Below are 27,376 nucleotides of genomic sequence, written 5' to 3'. Positions count from 1 at the left end.
TATACTTAAAGAAAAAAATAAAATACATTTTCTAAATATCTTGATGAGCCACTAGCCTTTGAAAATTCCTTTTCCTTCAAATTGATTTCTCTCTCAACTGAGAATAAATACATCCTTTGAAAGGCAAAAAAAAAAAAGTACATCATTTACTTGGAGAACAGTAATATGCTTACATGTAAAAAGAAATTGCAAGAGACAAGATGTCACATGTCTGCTCCTTCTAGTTGTAAAGTAAGATACATCCTGTATTCAGTGACTCATTTAAAAAATGCGGTTAAGATCTGATAATATAAAACAGCATTAAAAAAAAAAAAATCTGCCTTTGTACCATTGCCCTCTAGTTGAAACATGCACAGTTAGCAACTGTTGGCTTCTCAGAATACCACTTGGCTTCTTAGGTGGGGATCCATTTCTAACACATCATTTTCTTGTAAGTCTTTATTTATAGTCCCTTGTCCTAAAGTCTACACTCATTGGCTGCTTTTCCTGTATTTACTGCCTTCCCCTTTCCTGTTCTTTTCAAGCTATTCATAGAAACTTCAGGCATCATTCTGTGGACAATACTGAGACAAGCACTTCAAGGTGATTCTGTTTAGTATCACTTTAAAATCTTTCATATGAGACAGAAAATGAACTCTAACATTGAGCTTTTTTTAAAAAAAAATTTTTTTTTATTGTGCCGAGTATTAGTTATTCAATAATTTCCACATTCTTTTGGGCCGTCTTTCTTTGGAATGTGCACAAATATGAATCTCTTCTAGTCAGTTGGCCAGGCAGCTGTCTTCCAATTTTCTTAGCATAGATGAGAGAGTGTTTCCAGTGTTGCATCTGTTTGTTGAAACCTCTCAGATGGTATTCCATCAATTTCTGGAACCTTGTTTTTCGCCAATGCTTTCAGTGCAGCTTGGACTTCTTCCTTCAATACCGTCAATTCTTGATCATATGGTACCTACTTAAATGGTCGAACTTTGAGCAATTCTTTTTGGTACAGTGACTGAATTTTTTCCATCTTCTTTTGATGCTTCCTGCATTGTTTACATATTTTCCCTGTAGAATCCTTCAGTATTGCAACTCGAGGCTTGAATTTTTAAGTTGGTTCTTTCAGCTTGAGAAATGCCGAGCATGTTCTTCTCTTTTGGTTTTCTAACTCATGATCTTTGTGTATTTCATAATAATACTTTGTCTTCTTGAGCTGCCCTTTGAAATCTCCTGTTCAGCTCTTTTACTTCATCATTTTTTCCATTCACTTTAGGCTATCTGAGTCCCAGAAGGAAAGAAGACAGAGTACAGTGAAGAAAAGACATATCTGAAGAAATAATGAATGGAACTTCCTAAATCTGACAAAAGGCATAAACCTACAGATTCAAGAAGCTCAGTGAACCCCAACATGATAAATCCAGAGGAATCCATATCCAGATACATCATAATCAAACTGCCGAAAACTAAAAACAAAATGCAAATCTTGAAGTTACCAGAGAGAAATGATGTATTGTTTATAGGGGAACACTAATTTGAATTACTCTGCCCTGTCATCAGAAACGATGGAGGCCAGAAAAAAGTCAAACAAGAATTTTATACCTCTAAAAATAAATAAACACCCTATTAACCCTGTATTCTTTGTCCATCAAATTCCTCCCAGAATGAAGGTGAAATAAAGACATTCTCAAATGAAGGAAAACTAAGAGAATGTGTTACAGTTAAATGTGCTTTGAAAGAATGGCTAAAGAAAGCTCTTCAGACAGAAGGGAAATGGTGCCAGAAACACTGTAGTTTATAATCATGATAACTTTTTAAAGCACTGTCTTAAATCTCAATTTACAGGTTCCCTATCTTTTTTTTTTTTTTTTCTTAAAATTTATTTTGTTATCAGAACCCAGCTATTTGACCTGTAGGTTTTCTCCTTTTGGATTTTAATGAGTATAGACTTGTGGTGCAAATCTGTATGTTTTTCCATCCTCTACAAATTGGCAGCTAGTTCTAGAAGCAAGCTTGATTAGACTTCATTGCATCCTTTTGCCAAGGCTAGAGGTGGTGTACTTTTTTATTAGGAGGTACCTAATGTTTTATTATCTTTTATCTGTGATGATAACAGCCACTGATACTCAGTGCCTAGATCTGTTATTACAGGGATTTGGCAAATCTTGATATTCTAGTTCTATGAATTAATTTTCACATATTGGTTGGGATATTTTCATAAAGAATTATGTGCCCTCATCTACTATTTGGTTACCTACTGGTACAGTTCATATAGGAAAAGAAAAATGTTTTATTCTTTCCCTTTATCAGTTTTCAAGTTAGTGGATTGATTTCTATCATTCTTTAAGTGACTAGTTGTTTTTTTTTTAATATTACATTCTCTTTCTTAATTTTTTCATTTATTCAAAAACATTTATGAAGCACTTTTTTTTTAAAGACAGATAATGGGCTATTTGCTGTTGTTGCCCCAGATACTCCATCCTGGAAAGGGAGACAAACTGAAAACTGACTGGCAACAACATGAGATGAAAAGAGTTGTGATATAAGAAACAGCGGTGGACTAAAGGAAGGTGATCAATATTCTCTGAGGGTTTTGAGAAGACTTTATTAAAGCCATGTTGCTTGAGGCTGACCTTATTGGACAATTAAACAAGGAAGTAAAATGACACTGCAGATAGGGGGAACATGTACATTACTCCAAAGATCATGACATATCCAGGGAATTGCTTATAGTGTGGTTTGGCTGAAGGGTAAGGTGTGAGGCCCAAGGGGTGTGGGTGGTGGTGTATTGCCTTGTGTAGAATAAAAGGAGGTGGGAAGCCTGTAATGAAAAGTGGGATTATTAGTTATCTAGAAAAGAATGCTTGTAGACATTTGTGCACTCAAATCAAATTGTATATCATTTCTTTTTGGCGTAATTATTATTGGCGATTGTACACCTACCTTCATCATTTAGAAGCTTTTGCGAATGGGGGTGAGGATTTAACTGAAAAATTTGTGCTTATTAATTTTAATGCTTATAGTTTTTAATATAAAACCTATAGACTTCAAGTCATAGCCCAGTTTGAATTTTTTCAGTCAAATCAAGCTATGTGACACTTTGATGCTACAGATGTAAAGAGTTAAAAAAAAAAAAACAGAGATGCAAACCTGTTGTCATCCAGTCAATTCCAAGTCATAGTGACCCTAGAGGACAGGGTAGAACTGCCCCATAGGGTTTCCAAGGAGTGGTTGGTGGATTAGAACTGCCGACCTTTTGGTTAGCAGCCATAGCTCTCAACTACTATGCCACCAGGGTTTCTCATTGTAAATCAGAGAGGACATGTAAATATGATTTTTTTTGTGAGTGGGGGTTGTACTTAACAGATTTGGACATCAAATTATTTCATTATGTGACACAGATCTTCCTTTAAAAGATTTTTTAAAAATTATTTTAAAAAATAGGTTAAGGCAAAAACGAAACTTTAGTGGCTAATATTAATCATCAAGTTCACAGGTATTTTTTAAAGCTGACTCTAATATGTTCCTAATTCATCCTTAGGAAGAGAGCAAAGTTCAAATGTGTTAGAGAATTTAGAATTCTGGGAAGTAAAATGATTTCATGATTCTACCCAGTGTTATTGTTGTTTTTATTTTAACCTCTAGAAATTTCTAAGAAGAGATTTATTAATAGAGCAGTAGATTAAGAAGGCTAAAAGTTTCTATTTTTGTTTTGTTTTCATCATCAGCCTCCAGGAAGTTCTTACTTTGTTTGCTTTGAGAAAATGGTCAGGATTACTCATATTGTTTTCATAATGTGTTTTGTGCTTCATCAGAAAAATGAATTTTAAATACGTTGTGCTTTTCCTCCCCCCACCCCATGGGTTGGGAGTAATGCGGGATCGAGGAGGTTCAATTTATTTGAGCTTTGCTCCTCTGTTACATTTTTTCCAATTGTGGCTTTCCAGATATCAGCGAATGGCCAAAGTACAGCCATTGCTGTTGTTTTTTTCAATGACGATACCAGGTAAATTAATATTCTCGAGTAACATTAGAAACAGAATGATCAGTAGATTGGCAATGCATATCAGTAGAAATGTCAATAATAGTCACACAAAATGCCATGTTACTTTCAAAGAAATTCAAGGATGAAAACATAGAACTATTTACTCAAGATGTGCAATTCATTATTACGTATAATCATTGCATATTTGGTGGAACTTTGAAACTTGAAAATAAAGCCTAGTGGGATTAAGCCAATATGGATTATTTACCAATTCTTGAAATACTAAGATCATGAGAGAACTTTTAAAGTTAGAGATGGGTCATTTTTGAGGGAACAAAAGGAATCTTAACTAATGTTTTTATAATAAGAGCAATATATACTATAATATATATTTTATATAACATATATATAATATAAATACAATATATACTAATTATAATAAGAACAATAACAACAATAATAATTCTGCCAATATCCATTGAGTATTTACTTACACCAGACACTATATGTAACTTTATATACGTTAACTCATTTAATCCTCATTAAAACCTCATGACCTAGGATCTTTTATAATCCCTTGTCTTCTTCCTTTCTTTTACATATATTTATAAACTCCTTAGAGAGTATTTGACTTTAAATAGAAATTGATCATTATTCTCTCCTCTTATTTTACACATGGGCCTTGAATATACTACTTTTATCATATGTTCAGATATTGAATTCAGTTGGTATAAAGTTTTTAAAAAATTGCACTTACCTCAATAATTTAACAAGTATTATTGAATGCCTATGAAGTGCTCCATCTCTTTTATTGATAAATATACATTGCATTTTTTTTTTTAGTTCTTTATTTCTATCACTTTTATAATATTGGGCAAGGAATGCCTAAACTGTAAAGCCCTGGTGAGGCCATCTAGATAGGAGTAGGAATTGAGTGGGTTTGGGTTTCTCTGATAGTTTTACAACAGAAATATAAATGTCTTCAACCGTGCAATGAGTGACTCAATACTTCTTTGTCACTAAAAGCTGCATCTTGATTACCAAAGTGTGTGTGGGAGAAGTTTAGAGAAAATGCAAAGTTACCCAAAAAAGAGTTACACCAATTTGGGGGAACTAATCAGCTATTGTAGGCAATTTGTATTTTATTTTTTAAAATAGAGAAACCTTTTGTATTTTGTAGGCAATTTGTATTTTATTTTTTAAAATAGAGAAACCTTTTGTAATCCCCACATTGTAGAAAATCAACGCAGCAACTAAGCAGAGGTTTTCAAGCTAGCTGTACATCAGAATCACTTGTGGAGTGTCACAGAAATTCAGATGTCCAGGAACTAACCTGATTAGGGAAATCAGAATCTTGTTGGGTGGGTTCTAGGCATACGTGTTTGAAAAATATAAAAGCATAACAAAAATATACTTCTGATATGCACCCAGGATTGAGAACCAGTGAATTAGAGAATTGATAAAGATGTTGCACCAAGTCTGAAGTTTAAACAGATTGAGAATTTGCTGTGATTAGTCATAAAAGACACACAGATAAATCATAGACACTTTAAGAAAGTGGCAAATCTGACACAGACCACTGAGGAATGCGAACAGCTTGGAATTAGTAGAAGTAATTCGGTATAGAAACCAGCATGATAAAAGACCCACCTTATTTACTACTAATTTTATATTGCATTGCCTTGAATCTAAATCTTTGTATTTTTCTCACTTGATCTTTGGTGAAGAGAGAGGTGAATTTTAAATTTTCCTACTATTAGTGTATTTTCGTCTATTTTTCCTTGCATCTTATTTTTTATAGGGGGAGTACTTTTTCTTTGGGTGTACTTTCAACTCGAAGAAAAGATGCAAGAATAGTATAAATAACTTCCACATATCTTTTACCTAGATTCTCCAATTATTTACATTTTGCCCCATTTGTTTAGTATTTCCACGTGTGTACTCTCTTTCCCTTCTGACATGAAGAATTGTGAACTAATCAGTGGATGTTGTTTTAAGCTACTAAATTTGTGATAATTTGCTGTGCAGCAATAGGAATCTAATAAAATCAATACAATTCTAAATTAGAAATCATAGTAGAAATTAGAAAATACTTTAATGTGAAAGGAAATGAATTAAATCTTTTAAATGTATGAAATAATTTAAACTGAAAATGAAGTAATTTAAACTGAATGAAAGACATCAAAACGTTTGGGTGAAGTTAAAGCTGTTAATAGGGGGCAATTTAGAGCCTTAAATATACATATTAGAAAATGGAGGCAGCTGGAAATCAGCAATTTAAACATCTTTTTAAAGAAATCAGAAAAGAATAGCAAACTAAATGTAAATCTAGTAGGAGAAAGAAAACAGCAAAAAAAAAAAAAAGTAATAAAAATACAGTTTACAGTAGAATAAGAAAATACTTAGGAATAAATATAACAAAAACTGTACAAGAAGTCTACACCGAAAACTGTGAAACATTACTGAGACATTAAGGAAGGCCTCAGTATATGGGGGAATATATCATTTTCAGGAACTGGAAGGCTTGATATTTTATAGGTGTCATTTCTTCAAAACCCAACAGGGTTTTTTTGGTGAAAATTAATTGTAAATCGTGTATGACAATGCAAAGATTCTGAAAAAAAAATTTTTTTCTATTTAGAACAGCAGAAGAAAGATAAGGTGAATGTCAAATAAATTTTGAATTACTTATTTCTTATTTTTGGTTTTGGACAGTAGTGATAATATGTTGGCTTTAATTTACTCTTAATACTGTTGATTTCTTTGTGTAAAGCCTGGAATTATATAAAGTAGAATTTATGATGAAACAAGGAAGAGGAAAGATACTGCATACGTTCTGTTTAATTTTTAAATTTTTCTTAACTTTATACATCATTTTATAAATTTGTCAAAATGATTGTGATGTCAGCACATTATGGTTGTATTTAGTAAATTACTTTGTATTTACTCATTGAATTTTTTTTGATTGATATAATTAATTTTGTGTGTGTGTGTGTGTATGTGAAAACCATTTGGAACATAACTGTCTGGACCAAACCCAGTGTCGTCGAGTCGATTCTGATTCATAGCGACCCTATATATTACGAAGCCCAAATTTCTCTAAATATGTCACTTCACTGTGTTTAAGTTTAGATTAACTTCCTTTTTCAAAGGTCATTTCTTGTATGAGTTGTCCTCTGATCTAAAGCTTCTGGGACACTCTAGTATCCAAGAGAGTAAGGGGCCTCTGTGAACTGACCCCAATGAGCATCCCACTTTATTGTTCACTAAATCATTCCATGATTTTCAAGTAATTCTCTTGTTTCTCAGTCACATTATATTCATGCCCTTACTCCTTCTATTCCTCAAACCTTCAAAAAAAGTTTTTCTCTATATTATCCCTCTTAAATACTTCCAAAGTCTTGACACCCCCTTCTTCCAAGCAAAACCTACTCATCTTTCAATAGTGTGCCCCTGGCTCATTTATTTCATGAAGTTTAGCTGATATCGTCAATCAGTTTATATCTTTTACCTCAATGATGTTTTGTAGTACTACTGCCTGGGCCATTCATTTATGTTCTTAATTACATTGAATTTAGTTACAATCAGGTAACTTAGGATTACAGATATTTCATAATTGGTAGGAACCTTATAGATTTGTGAACAGAGTCCTAAAGAGGTTAAACGGTTTTAACATAATACAGTCAACTTTAGCAGGTCTGTATCCAGAACAGAGGTATCCTCTCAAGCCATTTGAACTATTTTGTTTACATATATTTAGCTTTCTTGAAGAATTTGTAAGGAACAAGAAAATGAAGGTTATGTCATATTCTTTTATAGTAATTATTATGAAGTAATGACAAAAAAAGGCATGAGTTTGGAATGACCTGGGTTTTAAATACTCTTGTGAGTAAAAACCTCATGAGTAAAAAGTTTGATGTTTAATAAATGTTGGATGCCTTTTCCCTCTTTTTTCATTCTAGCACTGTAGAATAGTTATTTATGGGCCTAAGACACTTGGTTTTAAATCCTTTTACTACCAACCAACCCTGAGATCTTGGGCAAGTTACGTTATTTCCTTGAAATCAAAGTTCCTAAATCTGTTACATTGAAAAACTAATATTGTTCTTGTATGATTGTTATGAGAATTGGAATTAATGTAGCATATACCTCCAGGAACATGTAATGTTCTTGATAAGCCAGAGGTAATTAGTAAAAGTAGTAGTATTAGTTGATGTTTTTGTTGTTATTTTAAATAGTCTGTTCTTCCCAGTTTTCCTTGAAGAATCATTAACTGATGCTAAATCAATCGTTATATAAAGTATGTTATATAGAATTGACCAGGTAAGAAGCAGCAGGGCCCAGAATTCATCAAACTAACTTTTGATTTGGGACTCCTATTTGAAATTGGTTGTTGTTTTCTTTATCCATGACATAATATCACGGAATGTCTCCTTAACTATCAGCTATGCGGATATGCCTTAGTACCTCAGATTTGCCTGCTAGAGGTTGCACATCTTTTGGGAGTGTGCATCCAGGGTTTCCAGAAGTGAATATCACCATCAAACAGCTTATATTTTTTTAAATTAGGTGATCTCATATAAGCCTTACAAATTTGAAGAAAATTCATATGGCCCTTTTTTTTATTTGATGTGGTAATAGTCAAATAAGCAGAAATATAATTGTATTGACTTCACTGAATCTAGAGGAATGACAAGGAAAATGCTGTACTTAGCCAGGGCACAAGGTGGCACAGTGAGTCTGCACACAGGAGACATCTTATAGCCTAAGGGAGGATCTACCTGAGAGGTGAGATTCTGGGAGATTCTCTGTAAATGTGGAAGGGTTGAATTGGTAAGCCAAATAGCTGTCACCTCCAGTTACTCCCTTTCAATGTATCCTAGAATTTCCTATTTCTATTGGTTACAAAACAGCCTGGTTACCCAACGACAGTGTTTAATATACAGATTTATTGACTTGGGTGTTGAAAAGAGTCAAGGGCATCTCAGTATGTAGTACAGGTCACTCCACTTGGCCTGAATCCAAGACCTCCCTATTCTTGTTCAACAATTATGAACAGCAGGTGAGCACAGGTTTCAGCAGACTAGGGTTTAGTTCTGTGAAGCTTAACATTCCTTTTTTTTTTTTTAAATCTCAGAAAGGATTTCACAGCAGATTTGTGTAGTTATGGACACAAAAAGTGATGAAGAACATGTAGGTCGTCTTCAAGAAATGCTAAAAAATGAATTAAAAGTAAGTATTCAAATACTGACTTTAATAAACTATTTGATTGCCACAGATTATAGTATAATGGTATCAGTCTTGAGAAAGCATAGAAATTTGTTTTACATTTTTGAGTAAGAGTCTTATATAGGCAGTCCCTGGGTTATGAATGTCTGGCTTAGGTACAAACCAGAGTTATGAACCAACCCCAGTAAAGCCTATTATATTAACAATTCAAGGTACATTTGGGATAACAAATGGGCACTACTTTGTGACGTGCATCAAAACATTATTACTATTATGTTAAAAATGATTTAGTGTATCTGGAAGTTTTTCTTTATTTTTTCTTATACAGAGAAAGTTACCCTGTATACTAAGATAGACATTTGACTGACTTTAGATATTAACCGAACCTAACTGTTCCGACTGATGTACAAATTTGACTTAAGGGCATAGGAATGGAACTCGGTCATAACCCAGGGATTGCCAGTGTATTTACAGGGGGAAGAAGTAGATTAGAATAATTTTTCTCCCTTAATGGCATAAAGTTCTTCAGTCATTTTTATTAAATGATGGAAACTATGGCCAAACATAGTCTTTCTGAGAGCTTCTACCTCTGTTGCCCCTCTCCTTCACTTAGACCTTCTCTTTCCTTTGTTCCTAGTGTTCCTCTATTTCTCAGTTTAGACTTCTTAGTCTGGTGCTTTTACTTAGAAGGGTGCTTTGGTTTATTTGAGTGTTCTTTGAGCCCAGACTCCCAGATATTGCCAGTAAAATGACAACTTTCATGTGATTCCTCTGTTTTCTACTTTGAATTGGAGTCTACAAAGGACTCTCCTAGCTTTGGCTGCAGTTCCCAGAATGCTCTGCTAAACCAATGGGAGTTTTGCGTTTTTCTGGCTCCTCTTGTTTCCCTTCACTTTTTCCTCACATGTAGATCTAGCTGGCGATTAATCCATTATCTACCAATATAGATTCTGTTGTAGATGTCTATATGTTTTTTGGTTTTGATATTCTTCTAAATTTTTTGTTTTTGTGGTGGGATCTGCAGAGATTCAAGAAGTACAACACAACTATCTTTTCAGAATCCTCTTCCTCTTTATTCTTTATGAATACTCTAGGCATTTTTAGTTTTTAACCACCTAAATCTCTCTCTTATTTGTCTTTAAGTATCTAATTTCCCAGTAGATATAGATAGAATAGTCCGAATTTTTTAAAAAAAATTTAGGCTTGACTACAGGGTAGGGACTACATTCATATGCTTATTCATAATAAACAAAGCCAAAAAATGGTACAGGTTTTCAAAAGAAAGGAATATCACCACTTCTCAAATACCTCTTAATTGCAATGTTCTGCTTTGAGGAGACATACTGAATTTTTTTTCAAAGGAGGGGCAATTAATATAGAACTTCTAAAACTGCACTTTGGATGTCCTATTCTATTCAGAGAATCATGGTTGACCTTGGAAGGAGATGTTATTCCTTACTGAATCTGCTCTGATTTCTCAGCTTGCCTAAATTGTCAGATCGCACACAGACTTATCAGAATGATTTCTCTCACCAACAATCACAAGTCTAAGAATCAGGAGTGCCTCCCATGTGCCAGAGTGTGACAGTACTATGAATTTTACTTGCATAATTGCACTTAATACTTTAAAACAACCCTATGATATATTTTTCCCATTTTACAAAAGAAATAGGTAGACCCTATGGTCACTGATTTGCCTAAGATCATGTAACTAGTGAATGTAGGTGCTGACTGATTCAGTTTTAGTTTCTACTTCTTAGCATTCTTCTAAGAAAAGGTGATAGAAAAGAAATGCCAAGAAGCTAGTTTTTTTTTTTTGAAGTTTCCCTTAAAAAAAGATTTATCTGTTTTTTTTTAAATAATTTTTTCTCTCCCTTTATAATGGCACATTTATCTCGTAGCATTTTGAGCCTGTAGCTTATAGACGAACACAAAATGCCATATAGTCTAACATTTTTACTTTCAGAGCTTTTGTTTCACTTTGAAAAGAACATATTAAAAAAGATGAAGTCACCACTGTTGAAATCCAGGGACCTCTAGGGCACAGCATTGTGGGTGTGGAGCTGCTCAACACACAATAGAAAAATTGTTTGATTGAAGTGAAAAGAAAAAAAAGTTTCCTGTTAAAACTAAAGGAAGAGATTGAGTATGCTTATTGTGATTTTCTGTGCTAGGATTTTGAGACATGTCTTAGGGGTGAACTGAATATCTATCTCTAATGTCAGAGTCTATACCAAATACATGGAAGAAAAAAACCAAAACCCGTTGCTGTCGAGTTGATTCCAACTCATAGCGACCCTAAAGGATAGAGTAGAACTGCCCCATAGGGTTTCCAAGGAGCGGCTTATGGATTTCAACTGCTGACCTTTTGGTTAGCAGCCTGAGTTCTTAACCACTGTGCCACCAGGGCTCCAAATACATGGAAGAGGTTGCTGAAAGTAACATAAGTAGCTAACTGGGCAAGGGACATCTGCCTCCTCCGTAACATGCACATTTCACTGATACTAAATTACAAGGTTTTATTATCAGAATTATTATATTCCCTTTTTGATTTTTTAAGTACTACGGACTTTGGGTTGTTCCTGGGTGTTGCAAGTGGTTAATACACTTGGCTGCTAACCAAAAGGATTACCAGACTTTATTATCAGGATTGTTATATCCCTTTTTGATTTCTTAAGGACTACAGACTTTGGAGGGTCCCTGGATGTTGCAAATTGTTATCACACTTGGCTGCTAACCAAAAGGCTGGGAGTTTGAACCCACACAGAGGCTCCTTGGAAGAAAGGCCTAGTGATCTAGTACAAAAAATAAGCCAATGAAAACCCTGTGGAGCGCAGTTCTACTCTGGCACTCATGACATCTCCACGAGTTGGAATCAATTGATGGTAACTGGTAGTTTTACCTACTTTTGAAATAGCCTCCAAAAATACACCAGGGTGTTAGATAGTGATGGAAGAGACCTTTCCCACTTCTTTTGAACTCTCAACAAATGTTGAAAAATACTTTATACTGCAGTACTATGCTGAGGGTAGCGAGAAATATATAAGTAGTAAGATGTGATTAGTCATTCATAAATGCCTTAATTCACTAATTTTATCACCAAATTATTATTAAATACCTATCATGATATGGACCCCTGGTGGCACAGTGGTTAAGTGTTCAGCTGCTAACCAAAAGATTGGCAGTTCAAATCCACCAGCTGCTCCTTAGAAATCCTGTAGGGCAGTTCTACTCTGCCCTATAGGGTCACCATGAGTCGGAATTGACTCTATGGCAACATTTGGGTTTTGGGGGGTTTGGTATCATGATATAGTCACTGAATATAGGGAGTTGAGCTAAGCAGATATGGTTTCCTATCCTTAACGAACATATTTTCCAGTTGGGGATAAAACAGCAACAAATACAAAAAGTGTATAATTACAAATTGTGATAATTATTCTAAGGGAAAGTAAGCTGAGCTTAGGCAAGAGAGGTATGGAAAATGATTTAGACTGCGAGGAAATAGCAGTGAGCTAGAACATCTTTGCAGACATGATATTTATTAAGTCTAAAGGGGTAATCAGGAGTTAGCTATTTAGCGGACAAGTCAAAAGGAATGGTGTGTAAAAAACATATAAAGAGATTCGTTTGGAGATGCTGAGATAAGTCATCTGTGGTTGGAGTAAAGCAGATGGGGTGGAGGTGGAGCGGCAGGAGGTGACTGTAGAGATGGAGACAGTCCCAGGTGCGCCCTGTAAGCTGTGTTGTTTATTATCATTGTTGATGTTATTATTATTGTATTTCTACTTTGCCCTAAGAGCAAAATGAAGTAATAGAAGACTTTTAGCTGGAAATATTGTGACTCTCTTTACCTCTGTAAAAAGAGCATAGTGGCTGCTGCTTTTTAAAAGTAAAATTCTATAGCAGAAGACATGCAGTATTTAATGTTTTCATCTATGACATTACCCCTTAAATCACGTAAGTGTGTTCAACCCAATTTTCAGTGCTATAATAAAAGAAGTGGAGTTCCTAAAGAATGCTGATCTACACTCTGAACAAACAGACTGTAGGGGCTTTTCATATATTTTGCTTATCCACTCCTTCCTGTTTCCTGGAGCACATAATTTAATTATTGTTTTGTGTAACCACAAATGCCAAGCAGGATGTAACTGAAAGTCATTTGTTTTCCTGGGTGTAGGGCATGCTTTGGTTTTGTCGAGGTTCTTCTATGATACCTAGTTTATTTTTTCCTTAATGCCCTCAAGGTTCTGTCCAGTGTATGGATCCATGCCTTTTGTTACAGACCTAGCTAAATTCAGTGTATGACACACTAGTCAAACAAAACATCAAAAGGAGCAAACGAAGTAAGAGAAAAAGCAGAGATAAAAGAAGCAGAGCAGATTAAGCCACACCAGCATCATAAGATCCTTTCAAAACTGGCTTATTTTATGTTTATTTTGATGTATCTTTATAAAGTAATATTTTAGCTTGAAGATACAGAATTTTTAATTTTTTTTTCAAAGCTGAACATTGTAAAACACAACGGAATAAAAGTGAAACAACACTGTACAGTTGTTTCTACTCTTCCTCCTTTGACTGTGAACAGCCAACAGCGATTAATCAGAGTGTGTGTGTATGCATGTGTGTAAATAAGTACAGGCCCACTAGGTATACCTGAAAACCATTCTATTAAATTTGTTTGGGATATTAGCCAGATTGCTGGCTCAGTTTTTCTAGAGTTAAAAAGGGAGTGTCAGTTATTGGACCACCTAGTTGCTCAGAATGTTATTAATTATGGTCATGCTGTACTTAGCAATGTTAACAGTTATAATTACAGTTGGTTGTCATGGTTTTAAAATATGATTATTAATGAGGGAGCTGGGATAATTTTCCTTAAATGTCACTTTCTTTACTTTTTCTCCATGTACTAAACATATTTTCAACTTTTATAACTGTGTGTATTCTTGAGACACAGAAACCTGTTGAAATATTACTCTTTCTAAAGAAACCAGATGGTTAATTCTACATTCTTGTCCACTTCAGAATAAGGTGCTTGCTCATGAGCTCTAGACCACCAAGACACAGAGTTAAAAAAAAAAAAAAAAAAAGAGAGAGAGTGAGCCAACATTTTTATTGGGCATATATTTTTAAAAATTAGGTTTTATCCTCTAATTCAGCATATTAATTGATTTTACACGTATGGTAAATATGCTTAGGAAGAAAATCCTTAAAATAACTTGGAAAAAATTGCCATGTAGGCATGCTGATTGTATTTACTAGTCTCAGCAGTTGAGTTCAATGAATTTGTGTATACTAAACCTGTTTATGCTATTTGAACTGAAATATAACGTGATTTCACCCCATTTTATCGAAATTATTTTTTGTTTGGATTATAGGATATATAATGTTTTAAAAATGTCATTATATGCTTAATAATTAATATATTTCCCCTAATAATTGAGTTTAGGGATGCATTTCAACTATTCGCATGCAGAATACTTCTACTTTGCAACACCATAAACCAGATTATTTTCTTGTTTGGGGGCTTTAGCTAAACTTTGGCTTCAGGGTTTTCATTGTTCTAGGGAAGCTGAACAAAATATACCCCTTTGAGCTTGTGGTCAGAGTAAATTGTGCATAGCATTTTGTTACCTGTAAGCTTGCTCTTCTGTGCCTGTAACAAAATACTTGCCTGCTTAGATTTAAAATCTCCTGTCTTTCTTTCTCTCTCTCTCTCTTGCATTGATGCTTTGTGCCTTTAGTGACTGCTCAGTGCATGTCAGGAAACATAGTCTATACAGCTTAACCAGACATTTAAAATCTTCCACAGCATACACCGAACACTTCTGTTGCATGTTACCTCTTTTGTGGTCTCTGTTCTATTAGCTTGCTCATGTCTTAAAGATAGGCAGTTTTCGGCCTCCCTCTTTTGCATGTAGCATTCTGCTTGATTGCATGCCTTTCCTACTCGTCAGTTTTATGTTTCTTTCAAGGTTTGGTTTAATATATTACCCTTTCTATGAAGTTGTCCTCATTTTCCTGGTTCTTGGAACTTCTATTCACTAACAGTGGTATCGTTCTGCACGTCTTATCGATTCTTCTGCACATATCTTCCATCATCTCTTCATCACTGATCCCTTGTGTGGTGCTGAGTGTATGGTGGGAGTTCAATAGATAGTTGTGCTTAATGGTGATAGGATGATGAACAAGCAACCTTCTGGAATAATGCATCACCTGGACATCAGCCAAACATGTTTCTGGAGATTAAAGAGGCAGCTGTTGGGCATGCATCAATCATGAAAAGCTTAAAGCACAGAATACATTCAAGGAGTTTTGATTGATTCCTCAACCGAGAATTTTCACAAGTAGAGCGAAAGAAGGGCAGATAGCAGATATTGCACAGATTAGATGAAGTAGAGTCAGCAACAGTGATACAATCGGTGGCCAGCAGCCTTCTGTCAGGAAAGGAGAGAGAAACAGTGATGGAGAAATGAACTCGGCAGAGAGAGAAGTGGGGTTAAGAAGTGGATCCATAAGCAACACTTTAAAATTTATTCTTTAGAACCTGTAATAAGATCGTATATCCAGATTTGAATTTACCTTTTCTCGTTGTCTAGAAAAGTGCTGCTTTGAGAGGTGTACACATGTTCATACACTGCTGAAGTGTCACATGATTGCGTTTTTTGTCGTTTTGCTTAAAATGTAATTTATCCTTGATATTTTTAAAAACATTTGGACCCACATGCTAAACAATGTATTTTTAGTAGGTTACTAATATGTAACCCATAATGGAAAGTTGGAAACCCTGGTGGCGTAGTGGTTAAGTGCTACAGCTGCTAACCAAGAAGTCAGCAGTTCGAATCCACCAGGCGCTCCTTGGAAACTCTATGGGGCAGTTCTACTCTGTCCTATAGGGTTGCTATGAGTCGGCATCGACTCGAAGGCAGTGGGTTTGGGAATAGAAAGTTATATGAGATGGAAATTTTATTTTACATGCAAATATAACTTGTATCTTTCTCATTTGAGAGGAAAACACATTAATGGAAAATAGATTGCTTAGTATGTAAGGTTCAAAGTATTACAATGACTGTATTCAGAGTCTGCAAGTATTGAGGTGGTATCATATATGCCTTAAAAGTCTACCTAGTGCATATTTTTCTTGTGGTTATATATGAAAGAGCCTCTTCATTAAACTACTCATACATGCTTATAGCTTATTTTAGTTTTCTTTTTATTTTCTACCTAATTTAAAATTAGAGACAGTTTTTATACTAGCTGGAGAAAAAACAGACAAAGCTTGTTTAGTTGAGAATCTGTTTTTAATATCTATCTCATCTCACCATTTTGAGCACACTCACCACATTTGTGGTACAATATTTCAAAATCATGTCCTTTAAAATAAAAATCTACTGAAACATTTATTTCATTGAAACATATCAAACCAGATCATAAATACTTACAGTATTTCCCTTGAAAAAGGATAACAACCTTAAAGTTGCTAGAATATTGCCACTTTTGGTGTCAGTCACTGATCTGTAAATAAAAGATGAAGACTAGAAACTAGAACTTTGCATCTAACCCAGGATTCACAGTTGACATTTTTTGGTAGATAATTCTTGATGTGGGGACTGACCTGTGTTTTGTGGGATATTTAATAGCATCTCTGTCCTCAGCCCACTAGGTGCTGGTAGCAACCACCCATCCCACTTTTGACAAATGAAATGTCTTTGATATTGCTAAATTTTCCCTGGGGTCAAAGTTGCTCCCAGTTAAGAACTACTAATTAAATCTAACCTGTTTTGTTTCAGGTGCACTCAAATTTTACAATGGCTTAGGGTAAGGCTATATATGTCCTATTTGTAATTTCTAATAATTGCATAGCTAAATGTATTAAACCATTTGTAGGCTTATTAGGCTATTTAAATAGTCTATAAAATTGATTAAAAACAATACTTATTAGTGTGTATTATAATCGGTAATTTCCAATTACCAGTATTTTGACTGGAATATAATTTATTTGTGGTGCATACATTATTAGTACATATTTATATGGAAAACAGGATTTAATTATAGTCTATATTTATCTAGACAGTGTCTATATTACTTAGTAAAATGATATTATATAAATGTAAATCCAATTAGATTATGTTGCAAGTTTGGCAGGTATTTGAAGGGAAATAGTTGCAGTAATGAATTATTTAATTTTAGTCACTTAGGTTTGCAGCCATACTGATACATGTTATAAATGTATAAGTAACTTAGATGATAGAGAAAGGCTTTAAGTCTGGTCTTTTTAGGAGAATTTGGGGTCTGCATCCCACTATTCTCCTGCTCTGTCAGGGGTTCTCTGTTGTTTTCCCTGTCAGGCCAGTCATCGGTTGTAGCCAGGCACCATCTAGTTCTTCTGGTCTCAGGATGATGTTGTCTCTGGTTCATGTGGCCCTTTCTGTCTCTTGGGAATAGCTTTAGTACAGTCAAGGTTAAGGTTGTCTTTTGAGTGCAAGATGGAGGCACATTCCTCAGTAAATTTATCTACTCAAAATGAGATTTATGTGGGATCAAATTATCTACCCCCTTGATACTTCAGAGTGTGATCTGTAGACTAAATCTCTAAAGCTTTTTAGAAATGCAGATTCTTAGATCCAACCTGTATTTTTAACAAGACTCCAAGGGATTCTTATGCACGTTGAAATTTGAGGAACACTAGTCTAAACTTCATTTCATCTCCCCAGTATCATATAAGCTGTATGAGTATAGAAATTTGTGTAGGTCACTGCTGTGGTCTCAGAATCTAGAATGTAGTGTCTGGCTTATGTTGTTGTTCGATGCTATCGAGTCAGTTCTGACTCGTATTGACCCTAAGTACAGCAGAAAGAAACACTGCCCAGTCCTGCGCCATCCTCTAATTGTTACTATGTTTGAGCCCATTGTAGCAGCCACTGTGTCAATACACCTTGTTGAGGGTTGTCAAGAGGGTTCCTCTTTTTCGCTGACCCCCTACCTTACCAAGCATGATGTCCTTCTCCAGGGACTGGTCCCTCCCTCATGTCCAAAGTACGTGAGATTGAAAGTACTGTGGCCTGAGTCAGGCACACCTTAGTCCTCAAGGTGACATCTTTGCTTTTCAACACTTGAAAGAGGTCTTTTGCAGCAGATTTGCCCAATGCAATACATTGTTTGATTTCCTGACTGTTGCTTCTGTGGGTGCTGATAGTGGATCTAAGCAAAATGAAACCCTTGACAACTTCAATCTTTTCTCTGTTCATCATGATATTGCTTATTGGTCCAGTTGTGAGGATTTTTGTTTACTTTACGTTGAGGTGTAATCCATGTATAAGTTCTCCAAGAGTGCGATTGTTCTGAAATTTCCATTCTTCTCAATGTTATCCATAATTTGCTATGATCCATATAGTCAAATTCCTTCACATAGTCAATAAAACTCAGATAAACATCTTTCTGGTGTTCTCTGCTTTCAACCAAGATCCATCTGACATCAGCAATGGTATCTCTCATTCCATATCCCCTTCTGAATCTGGCTTGAGTTTCTGGTAGTTTTCTGTCCATGTACTACTGTAACTGCTTTTGAGTTATCTTCAGCAAAATTTTTACTGGTGTGTGATATTCATGATATTGTTTGATAATTTCTGTATTCTGTTGGGTCACCTTTGATTGGGCACAAATATGGATCTCTTCTAGTCAGTTGGCCATGTAGCTGCATTCCAAATTTTTTGGCACAGAAAAGTGAGTACTTCCAGCACTGTATCTGTTTGTTCAAACATCTCAATTGGTATTCCACCAATTCATGGAGTTCTGTTTTCTCCAGTGCCACCAGCACTGTATGTTTGTTCAAACATCTCAGTTGGTGTTCCATCAATTCCTGAAGCTTTGTTTTTCGCTGATGTCTTCAGTGCAGCTTGGACTTCTTTCAGTACCAACGGTTCTTGATCGTATGCTGCCTCCTGAAATGGTTGAGTGTCAACCAATCCATTTTGGTACACTGACTCTATGTATTCCTCCAATCTTCTTTTGATGCTTCCTGCCTTCGTTCAATGTTTTGCTCATGGCATCCTTCAGTATTGCAACATGAGGGTTAAATTTTTTCTTCAGTTCTTTCAGCTGGAAAAATGCCGAGTATGTACTCCACATCTTTGCACATTTCATTATAATACTTTGTCTTCTCAAGTTGCTTTTGAAATCTGTTCAGCTCTTGCACTTCATCATTTCTTGCTTTCACTTTAGCTACTCTACATTCAAGAACAAATTTCGGAGAGTTTTGACATCTACTTCCATCTTTTCTTTCTTTCTTGACTTTTTAATGACATTTTGCTTTCTCCACATATGATTTTCTTGATGTCATCCTACAACTGGTCTGGTCTTCGATCATTAGTGTTCAATGCATCTAATTTATTCTTGTGATGATCTTTAAATTCAGGTAGGATATACACAAGTTCGTACTTTGTCTCTTGTGGACTTGTTTTAATTTTTTGGCTTCAACTTGAACTTGCATATGAGCAATTGATGGTTTGTTCTGCAGTTGGCATCTGGCCTTGTTCTGACTGATGATATTGACCTTTTCCGTCATCTATTTCTACAGATATAGTTGATTTCACTCCTGTGTATTCAATCTGGTAAAGTCCTCATGTATAGTCTCCATTTATGTTGTTGAAAAAAGGTATTATTAGTGCATCTTAATTGCACGTTTGATAAATTTCACACTGCAGAATTTGGTAAGAATCTTCCATTTCCTTATCTTTAGCATTAGTGATTGGTGGGTACATTTGAATAATAGTCATATTAACTGGTCTTCCTTATAGGTGTATGGATATTATCCTATCTCTGACAGTGTCGTACTTCAGGATAAATCTTGAAATGTTCTGTCTTAATTATAGTCTTTAATAAATAGTTATTGATTAAATGAGTGAAACAAACAACAAACAAAATAAACCAGTTGCCATAGGGTTTATTCCATTTTACACAACCCCTTGAATTCCAGAGTAGAGCTTTGTGCCCTAGAGTTTTCAATGGCTGTGGTCTCTTAGAAGAAGAGTGCCAGACCTTTTTTCTGAGACACCTCTGGGTGGATTTGGACTGCCAACCTTGTGGTTAGTAGCTGAGCACTTAACTGTTTTTGCCACCTAGGGACTCCTTTGAATGAATGAAAATCTCATGTTAATCCAATGGGTAGGACAATTTTTGTGAACTTTTTTTTTTTAATTGAGGCAATTAAGATTTGTTTATGTCTACTTGCCAATTCTGAGCTTGCAAATGTTTTATGCATTACTGAGAAACATAAAGAGATCATATTACTCTTCCTTTCTAACATGTCATCTTTTGTCATTTCAGTTGGGTAATATCTACAAAATGTTCCCGCCAGACATGATTTCTGTGAGCTAATGCCAGTCATTACTCATTTACTAAAACACTGTCTATTAGTTATACTACAGTATAATATTCTGTAGTAAAATTGCAACAGAATGATAAACCCGAGCAGATTTGAATTTGGTAGCTTTACATTTTGTTAAGAGACCATGCAGATTTGGATGTATGATCTTTATAATATATACCAAACCAAAACCAAACCCAGTGCCATTGAGTCGATTCCAACTCATAGTGACCCTATAGGACAGAGTAGAACTGCCCCATAGAGTTTCCAAGGAGTGCCTGGAGGATTTGAACTGCCAGCCCTTATGGTTAGCTGCTGTAGCACTTAACCACTATGCCACCAGGGTTTCCTTATAATATATGAGAACCATTAATTCTTTGTGATAGGTGTTCAAGTTTGTTAGAATTAGAGCCTGTGTTTTCTCTCCCATACTCCTTATAATTTTGTATCAGAACAATAGTTTCAAAGGAAATTTTAACCATGAGAGAAAGGCACGCACAAAAGGACTTATTAGGAGAGTACGGCTACAATAATTACTTCTACTACCACCACCACTACTACTCTGCATTTATTAAATATAGTAGTTCAGAAGCATTTGGCTCTTCTCTAGGATCAAATCTGAGGACCTGAATTGGTGGACCCTTCTTAGATACTTTCTTCCCTGTCCTGAACTAAGGAAAATGATCAGAATTAGGGGATTCGGTATAATGGCAATTATGATTTTTCATATCCAAATGACCATACAGATTCAGTGTTTCTCTTGAGTTGATTTTGGGACTGGTACTATTATTCTCCTCTGAGTAGGGGCTTTGTGACATCTATGATGAAGTAATAGTCACCCGAAGGAACACTGACACAACAGTGTGCTTTAGGGGTTAAGTGTACAGACCTGAGCCCAACAGATCTGAGTTTGATTACTAGCTTTGGTCCCTCACTGGCCATTTGGTAGTGGACAGACTACTTCTGTGCCTCAGTTTCCTTATTCATAACATGAGGACAATGATAATACTTCACATGCATAGTGGTGCTGTGTAATTTCAATAAAATAACTGTCACAAGTGCTAAGCACAGATTATGGTAATTGTTAAGGCCCCCCAAAAAGTTGGGTTAAATATAATCACCACTTGTCTGTCACTTTGTTGTGGTGTGGTGGCTTGCATGATATTGTGATGCTAGAAGCTATGCCACAGGTATTTCAAATACTAGCAGGTTCGTCCATGGTGGGTAGATTTCCTAAGACATACTAGAAAGAAGAATTTGGCAGTCTACTTCCAAAAAAAAAAAAAAATGGCAAGTAAAAACCTTATAGATAGCATTGGAACATTGTCTATATATTGGTGGAAGATGAGCACCTCAGATTGGAACTTACTAAAAATACAACTGGAGAAGAGCTGCCTCTTCAAAGTAGAGTCAACCTTAATCACATGGACAGAGTAAACCTTTTGGAAGATTCACTTGCTGATATGACATGAATCAAAATGAGAAGAAACAGCTGTAAACATCCATTAGTAATTGGTACATGAACTGTACGAAATATGACTCAAAGAAAATTGAAAGTTGTCAGAAATGAAGTGCAACACTTGAAGATCGATATCCTAGGTATTAGAGCTGAAATGGACTGGTATTGGCCATTGTGCATCAGAAAATCATAAGATCTAGTATGCTAAGATGTGAGACCACACTTCACATACTTTGAACATGTTATTAGGAGCAACAATTGTGAGGGCGGTGCAGGACTGGGTAGTGGTTCTTTCTGTTCTACATAGGGTTGCTATGATTTGGAACCGACTTGACTGTACCTAACGACAACAACTATGCCAGGAATGAAAAATTGAAGAGGAACAACACTGCATTCGTCATCAAAAAGAACATTTCAGGATATATCCTGAAGTACATTGCTGTCAGTGAAAGGATAATACCCATATGCCTACAAAAAAGACCAGTTAATACAACTATTTTTCAAATTTATGCATCAACCACTAATGCCAAAGATGAGGAAATTGAAGATTTTTACCAACTTCTGCAGTCTGAAATTTAGCAAATATGCAATCAAGATTCATTGGTAATTACTGGTGATTGGAATGTGAAAATTGGAAACAAAGAACAAAGTAGTTGGAAAATAAGGCCTTGGTGATAGAAATGATGCCGGAGATTGCATGGTAGAATTTTGCAAGACCAATGACTTATTTGTTGCAAATACCTTTTTCAACAACATAAATGATGACTACATGTGAATATCACCAGATGAAATACACAGGAATCAAATTGATAACACCTGTGGAAAGAGACAATAGAGAAGCTCAATATCATTAGTCACAAGGCCAGGGGCCAACTGCAGACAAGACCATCAATTGCTTATATGCAAGTTCAAGTTGAAGCTGAAGAAAATGAAAACAGTCTATGAGAGATAAAGTGTGACCTTGAGTACATCGAGATGGAACTGCTAGAAATTCAAACCAGATTCAGAAGAGGGCATGGAATGAGAGATATCACTGCTAATGTCAGATGGATCTTGGCTGAAAACAGAACACCAGAAAGATGTTTTTGTGTGGTTTATTGAATACACAAAAGCATTTGGGTGTGTGGATTAAGATGAATTATGGGTAACATTTCAAAGAATGGGAATTCTAGACAATTGTGTTCATGCTGAACCCATACATAGAGCAAGAGGTAGTTGTTCAAACAGAGCAAGGAGATACTGCATGGTCTAAAATTGAAAAGGTGTATGTCAGGGTTGTATCCTTTCATTATACTTATTCAGTTTGTATGCTAAGCAAGTAATTGGGGATGCTATACTACAAGAAGAAGAACGCAGCATCAGGATTGTAGGAAGACTCATTGACAACCTGCGGTATGCAAGTGACACAACCTTACTTGCTGAAAGTGAAGAGATCTTGAAGTACTTACTGATGAAGATCAAAGACTACAGCCTTCAGTATGGATTATACTTCAACATAAAGCAAAAATCCTCAGAAGTGGACTAATAAGCAACATCATAATAAACAGTAAATATTGAAGTTGTCAAGGATTTCATTTTACTTGTATCCACAAGCAACACATTTGGAAACAGCAGTCAAGAAATCAAACAAGGTATTGCATTGGGCAAAGGTGCTGCAAAAAGACCTCTTTCGGACTGCCCTGACAGGGAACACAACAGAGAACCCCTGAGGGAGCAGAAGAACAGTGGGATGCAAATCCCAAATTCTCATAAAAAGACCAGACTTAATGGTCTGACTGAGACTAGAAGGACCCCGGTGGTCATGGCCCCCAGATCTTCTGTTGGCCCAGGACAGGAACCATTCCTGAAGCCAACTCGTCAGACATAATAGATTGGACTGGACAATGGGTTGGAGAGGGATGCTGGTGAGGAGTGAGCTGCTTGGATCAGGTGGACACATGAGACTATGTTGGCGTCTCCTGCCTGGGAGGGGGGAGATGGGAGGGTAGAGGGGGTTAGAAGCTATCAAAAAAAAAAAAAAAAAAGGGACACAAAAAGAGAGTGGAAGGAGGGAGGGGGCTGTCTCATTAGGGGGAGAGTAATTGGGAGTATGTAGCAAGGTGTATAGAAGTTTTTATGTGAGAGACTGACTTGATTTGTAAACTTTCACTTAAAGCACAATAAAAATTATATATATATATATATATAAGGCCTCTTTCAAGTTAAGAAACAAAGATGTCACCTTGTGGACTTAGAAGCACCTGACCCAAGCTGTAGTATTTTTAATAACCTTATGCATGCAAATGCTGGACAATGAATAAGGGAAATCAAAGAAGAATTGATGCCTTTTCGATTATGATGTTGACAAAGAATGTTGAATATATCATGGACTGCCAGAAGAACGAGTAAATCTATGTTGGAAGTACAGCTAGAATACTCCTTGAAAGCGAGGATGGAGAGACTTTGTCTTAAGTGCTCAGGACATGTTATCAGAAGGGATCAGTCCCTGGAGAAGGACATCATGCTTGGTAAAGTATAACTTGTTGTCATCGAGTCTATTCCAACTCCTAGTGACCCTATAGAACATAGTCAAACTGCCCTATATGTTTTCCAAGTAACAGCTGATGGATTCAAACTGCCAACCTTTTAGTTAGTAGTCAAACGTTTAACCACTGTGCTACCAGGGCCTCCTTGGTAAAGTATAAGATCAGGGAAAAAGAGGAAGACCTTCAACCAGATGGATTGACACAGTGGCTGCAACAATGGGCTCAACCTAGCAACAATTTTGAGGCTGGTGCAAGACTTAAAAAAACAAAACAAAACAAAACAATGGGCTCAACCTAGCAACAATTTTGAGGATGGTGCAAGACTAGGCAGTGTTTTATTCTGTTGTGTATAGGTTTGCTATAAGTCAGAGCTGACTCTTAGGCATCTAACAACAATAATTACCTTGGATATAAGGGGGCAGTGGAAATATAACGATATATTAAGGCTTATTGTAAAACTGGAAGTTAATTGAGTGAGAGGAATAATAACATCAAACACTTAACATGCAGTTCAGTTTTTATTTTATGCTAGAATGGCTGTTTGTACTTTGCATTTATTTAAGCAACGGAATACGAATAACCTGACAGCATACTGGCTAGAGTTTCTAGAACAGTGATTACTGGGGGGAAACTCATGAACATAAGAGCAGAGGCAGTGTCCACTGTATTATGTAGTAGTACAAATGGATCTTCAGGGCTGAATGTTAAAGTTCACTCTTTGTGTTATGGGGCTTTAAGCTGCATAATTAAACACACTAGGCTGGTGTGATACATGGTGACTGAAATTTAACAGCATTGTGACATGGCAGAACCTTGGCCCCAGCCTTGTTTCACTAGCCCAGCTAGTGTGGTTGGGAGACTATCAAGCTTTCCTTTGGTATGATCATTGGCCTAGGGACAAAGTCACGTGGCATCCATTTGTGAAGTGAAGGACCACTGGCATTATCTACCAAGTCAGCATTCATGGCTAGGTGGTCCACAGTTTATATAACTTGATAGACTGCTAACTTGATTCATTCCTTGCCTCAACACTCTACCAAGATTGTCTTGAAGATGTAGCTTGTTTCCCTGAAGCTTTCCAGTAGTCCAGCCTGTAAAGAGGAAGTCTTGGAAAGTTAATCATTACCTTTTACATATTTATTTAGTTAATACTCATATCAATCCTATGAGCCACTCATTTTATTTTGTTTATTTTTTATTGTATTTTAGAGGAAGGTTTACAGAGTAAACTAGTTCCTCATTAAACAGTTAATACATGTATTATTTTGTGACATGTCAACACTTTCCCCTTCTCGACCTTGGGCTCCCCATTACCAGCTTTCTTGTCCCCTCCTGCCTTCTCATCTTTACCCCTGGGTTGCTGTGTCTGTTTAGTCTTGTTTTGTTTCATGGGCTTGTCTAATCTTTGGCTGAAGGGTGAACCTCAGGATTGACTTCATTACTGAGCTAAAAGGGTGTTCGGAGGCCATACTCAGATTTTCTCCAGTCCCTGTCAGACCAGTAAGTCCGTTCTTTTTTTGTTGTTGTTGAGTTAGAATTTTGTTCTACATTTTTCTCTAGCTCTGTCTGGGACCTTCTATTGTGATCCCTGTCAGAGAAGTCAGTTGTGGTAGCTGGGTACCATTTAGCTGTGCTGGACTCAGTCTCATGGCGAAGGCTGTGGTAGTTGTGGTCCATTAGTACTTTAGACTAATCTTTCCCTTGTGCCTTTGGTTTTCTTCATCCTCCCTTGTTTCAGATGGGGTGAGGTCAGTGGAATATCTTAGATGGCCGCTCAACAAGTTTTTAAGACCCAGGCACTACTCACCAAAGTAGAATGTAGAACATTTTCTTTATAAACTGTGTTATGCCAGTTAAGCTAGATGTTCCTCAAGACCATGGTGCCCACAGCTCTCAGCCCAGTAATTTGGTCCCTCAGGGAATCTGGATGTGTCTGTGGAGCTTCCATGACCTTGCCTTGTACAAGTTGTGCCGGTTTCCCCAGTATTGTGTACTGTCTTACCCTTCACCAAAGTTACCACTTATCTATTGTCTATTTAGTATTTTTCCATCCCTACCCATTCCCTCCTTTGTAACCATCAAAGATTTTTTGTGTAAACGTTTTCATGAGTTTTTACAGTAGAGGTCTCATACAATATTTGCCCTTTTGTGGTTGACTTATTTCACTCAGCACAATGCCCTCCAGATTCATCCATTGTTCTTTATTGTTTCATAGTATTCTGTTGTATGTATGTACCACAAGTTTATCCATTCGTCTGTTGGTGGACATCTAGGTTGTTTCCAACATTTTGCTATTGTGAACAGTGCTGCAATGAATGTGGGTGTCTGTATGTTTATTCCTGTGATGACTCTTATTTCTCTAGGATATATCCCTAGGAGTGGGATTACTGGATCCTATGGTATTTCTATTTCTTGCTTTTAAAAAAAGTATCATATCATTTTCCAAAATGGTTGTACCATTTTGCATTCCCACCAGCAGTGCGTGAGAGTTCCAATCTCCCCGCAACCTCTCCAACATTTGTTATTTTCTGTTTTTTTGCTTTGTGCCAGTAATGTCAGCGTGAGATGATATCTTATTGTGGTTTTGATTTGCATTTTTCTAATGGCAGGTGATTGCAAGCATTTCCTCATGTATCTGTCGGCTGCTTGAATGTCTTCTCTGGTGAAGCATCTGTTCCTCTGCCCATTTTTTAATTGGATTATTTGTCTTTTTGTTGTAGAAGTGTTGAATTTTCCTGTAGATTTTAGAGATTAGAACTTTGTTGGATTTGTCATAGCCAATTTTTTTTTTCCAGTCTGTAGGTTCTCTTTTTACTCTTTTGATGAGCATAAGTGTTTAA

General features: G+C 36.0%; 1 protein-coding gene across 2 annotated transcripts in view; it reads left to right on the top strand.

The window, feature by feature from the left end:
• Window positions 1–27,376, top strand: part of CRPPA (CDP-L-ribitol pyrophosphorylase A) — a 315,043-nt gene that overhangs the window by 80,571 nt on the left and 207,096 nt on the right. For both annotated transcript variants that reach the window (XM_049894652.1, XM_049894653.1), the window contains exon 6: window positions 9,099–9,193. In XM_049894652.1, coding sequence (XP_049750609.1) covers window positions 9,099–9,193 — 95 coding nt within the window. The remainder of the gene's footprint in view (window positions 1–9,098; window positions 9,194–27,376) is intronic.

The sequence above is a fragment of the Elephas maximus genome, chromosome 8 (genome assembly GCF_024166365.1).
Source record: "Elephas maximus indicus isolate mEleMax1 chromosome 8, mEleMax1 primary haplotype, whole genome shotgun sequence".
NCBI classification, from domain to species: Eukaryota; Metazoa; Chordata; class Mammalia; order Proboscidea; family Elephantidae; genus Elephas; species Elephas maximus.
Note: the sequence above shows the minus strand (reverse complement) of the source record. Positions and strands in the feature narration are given on the sequence as shown.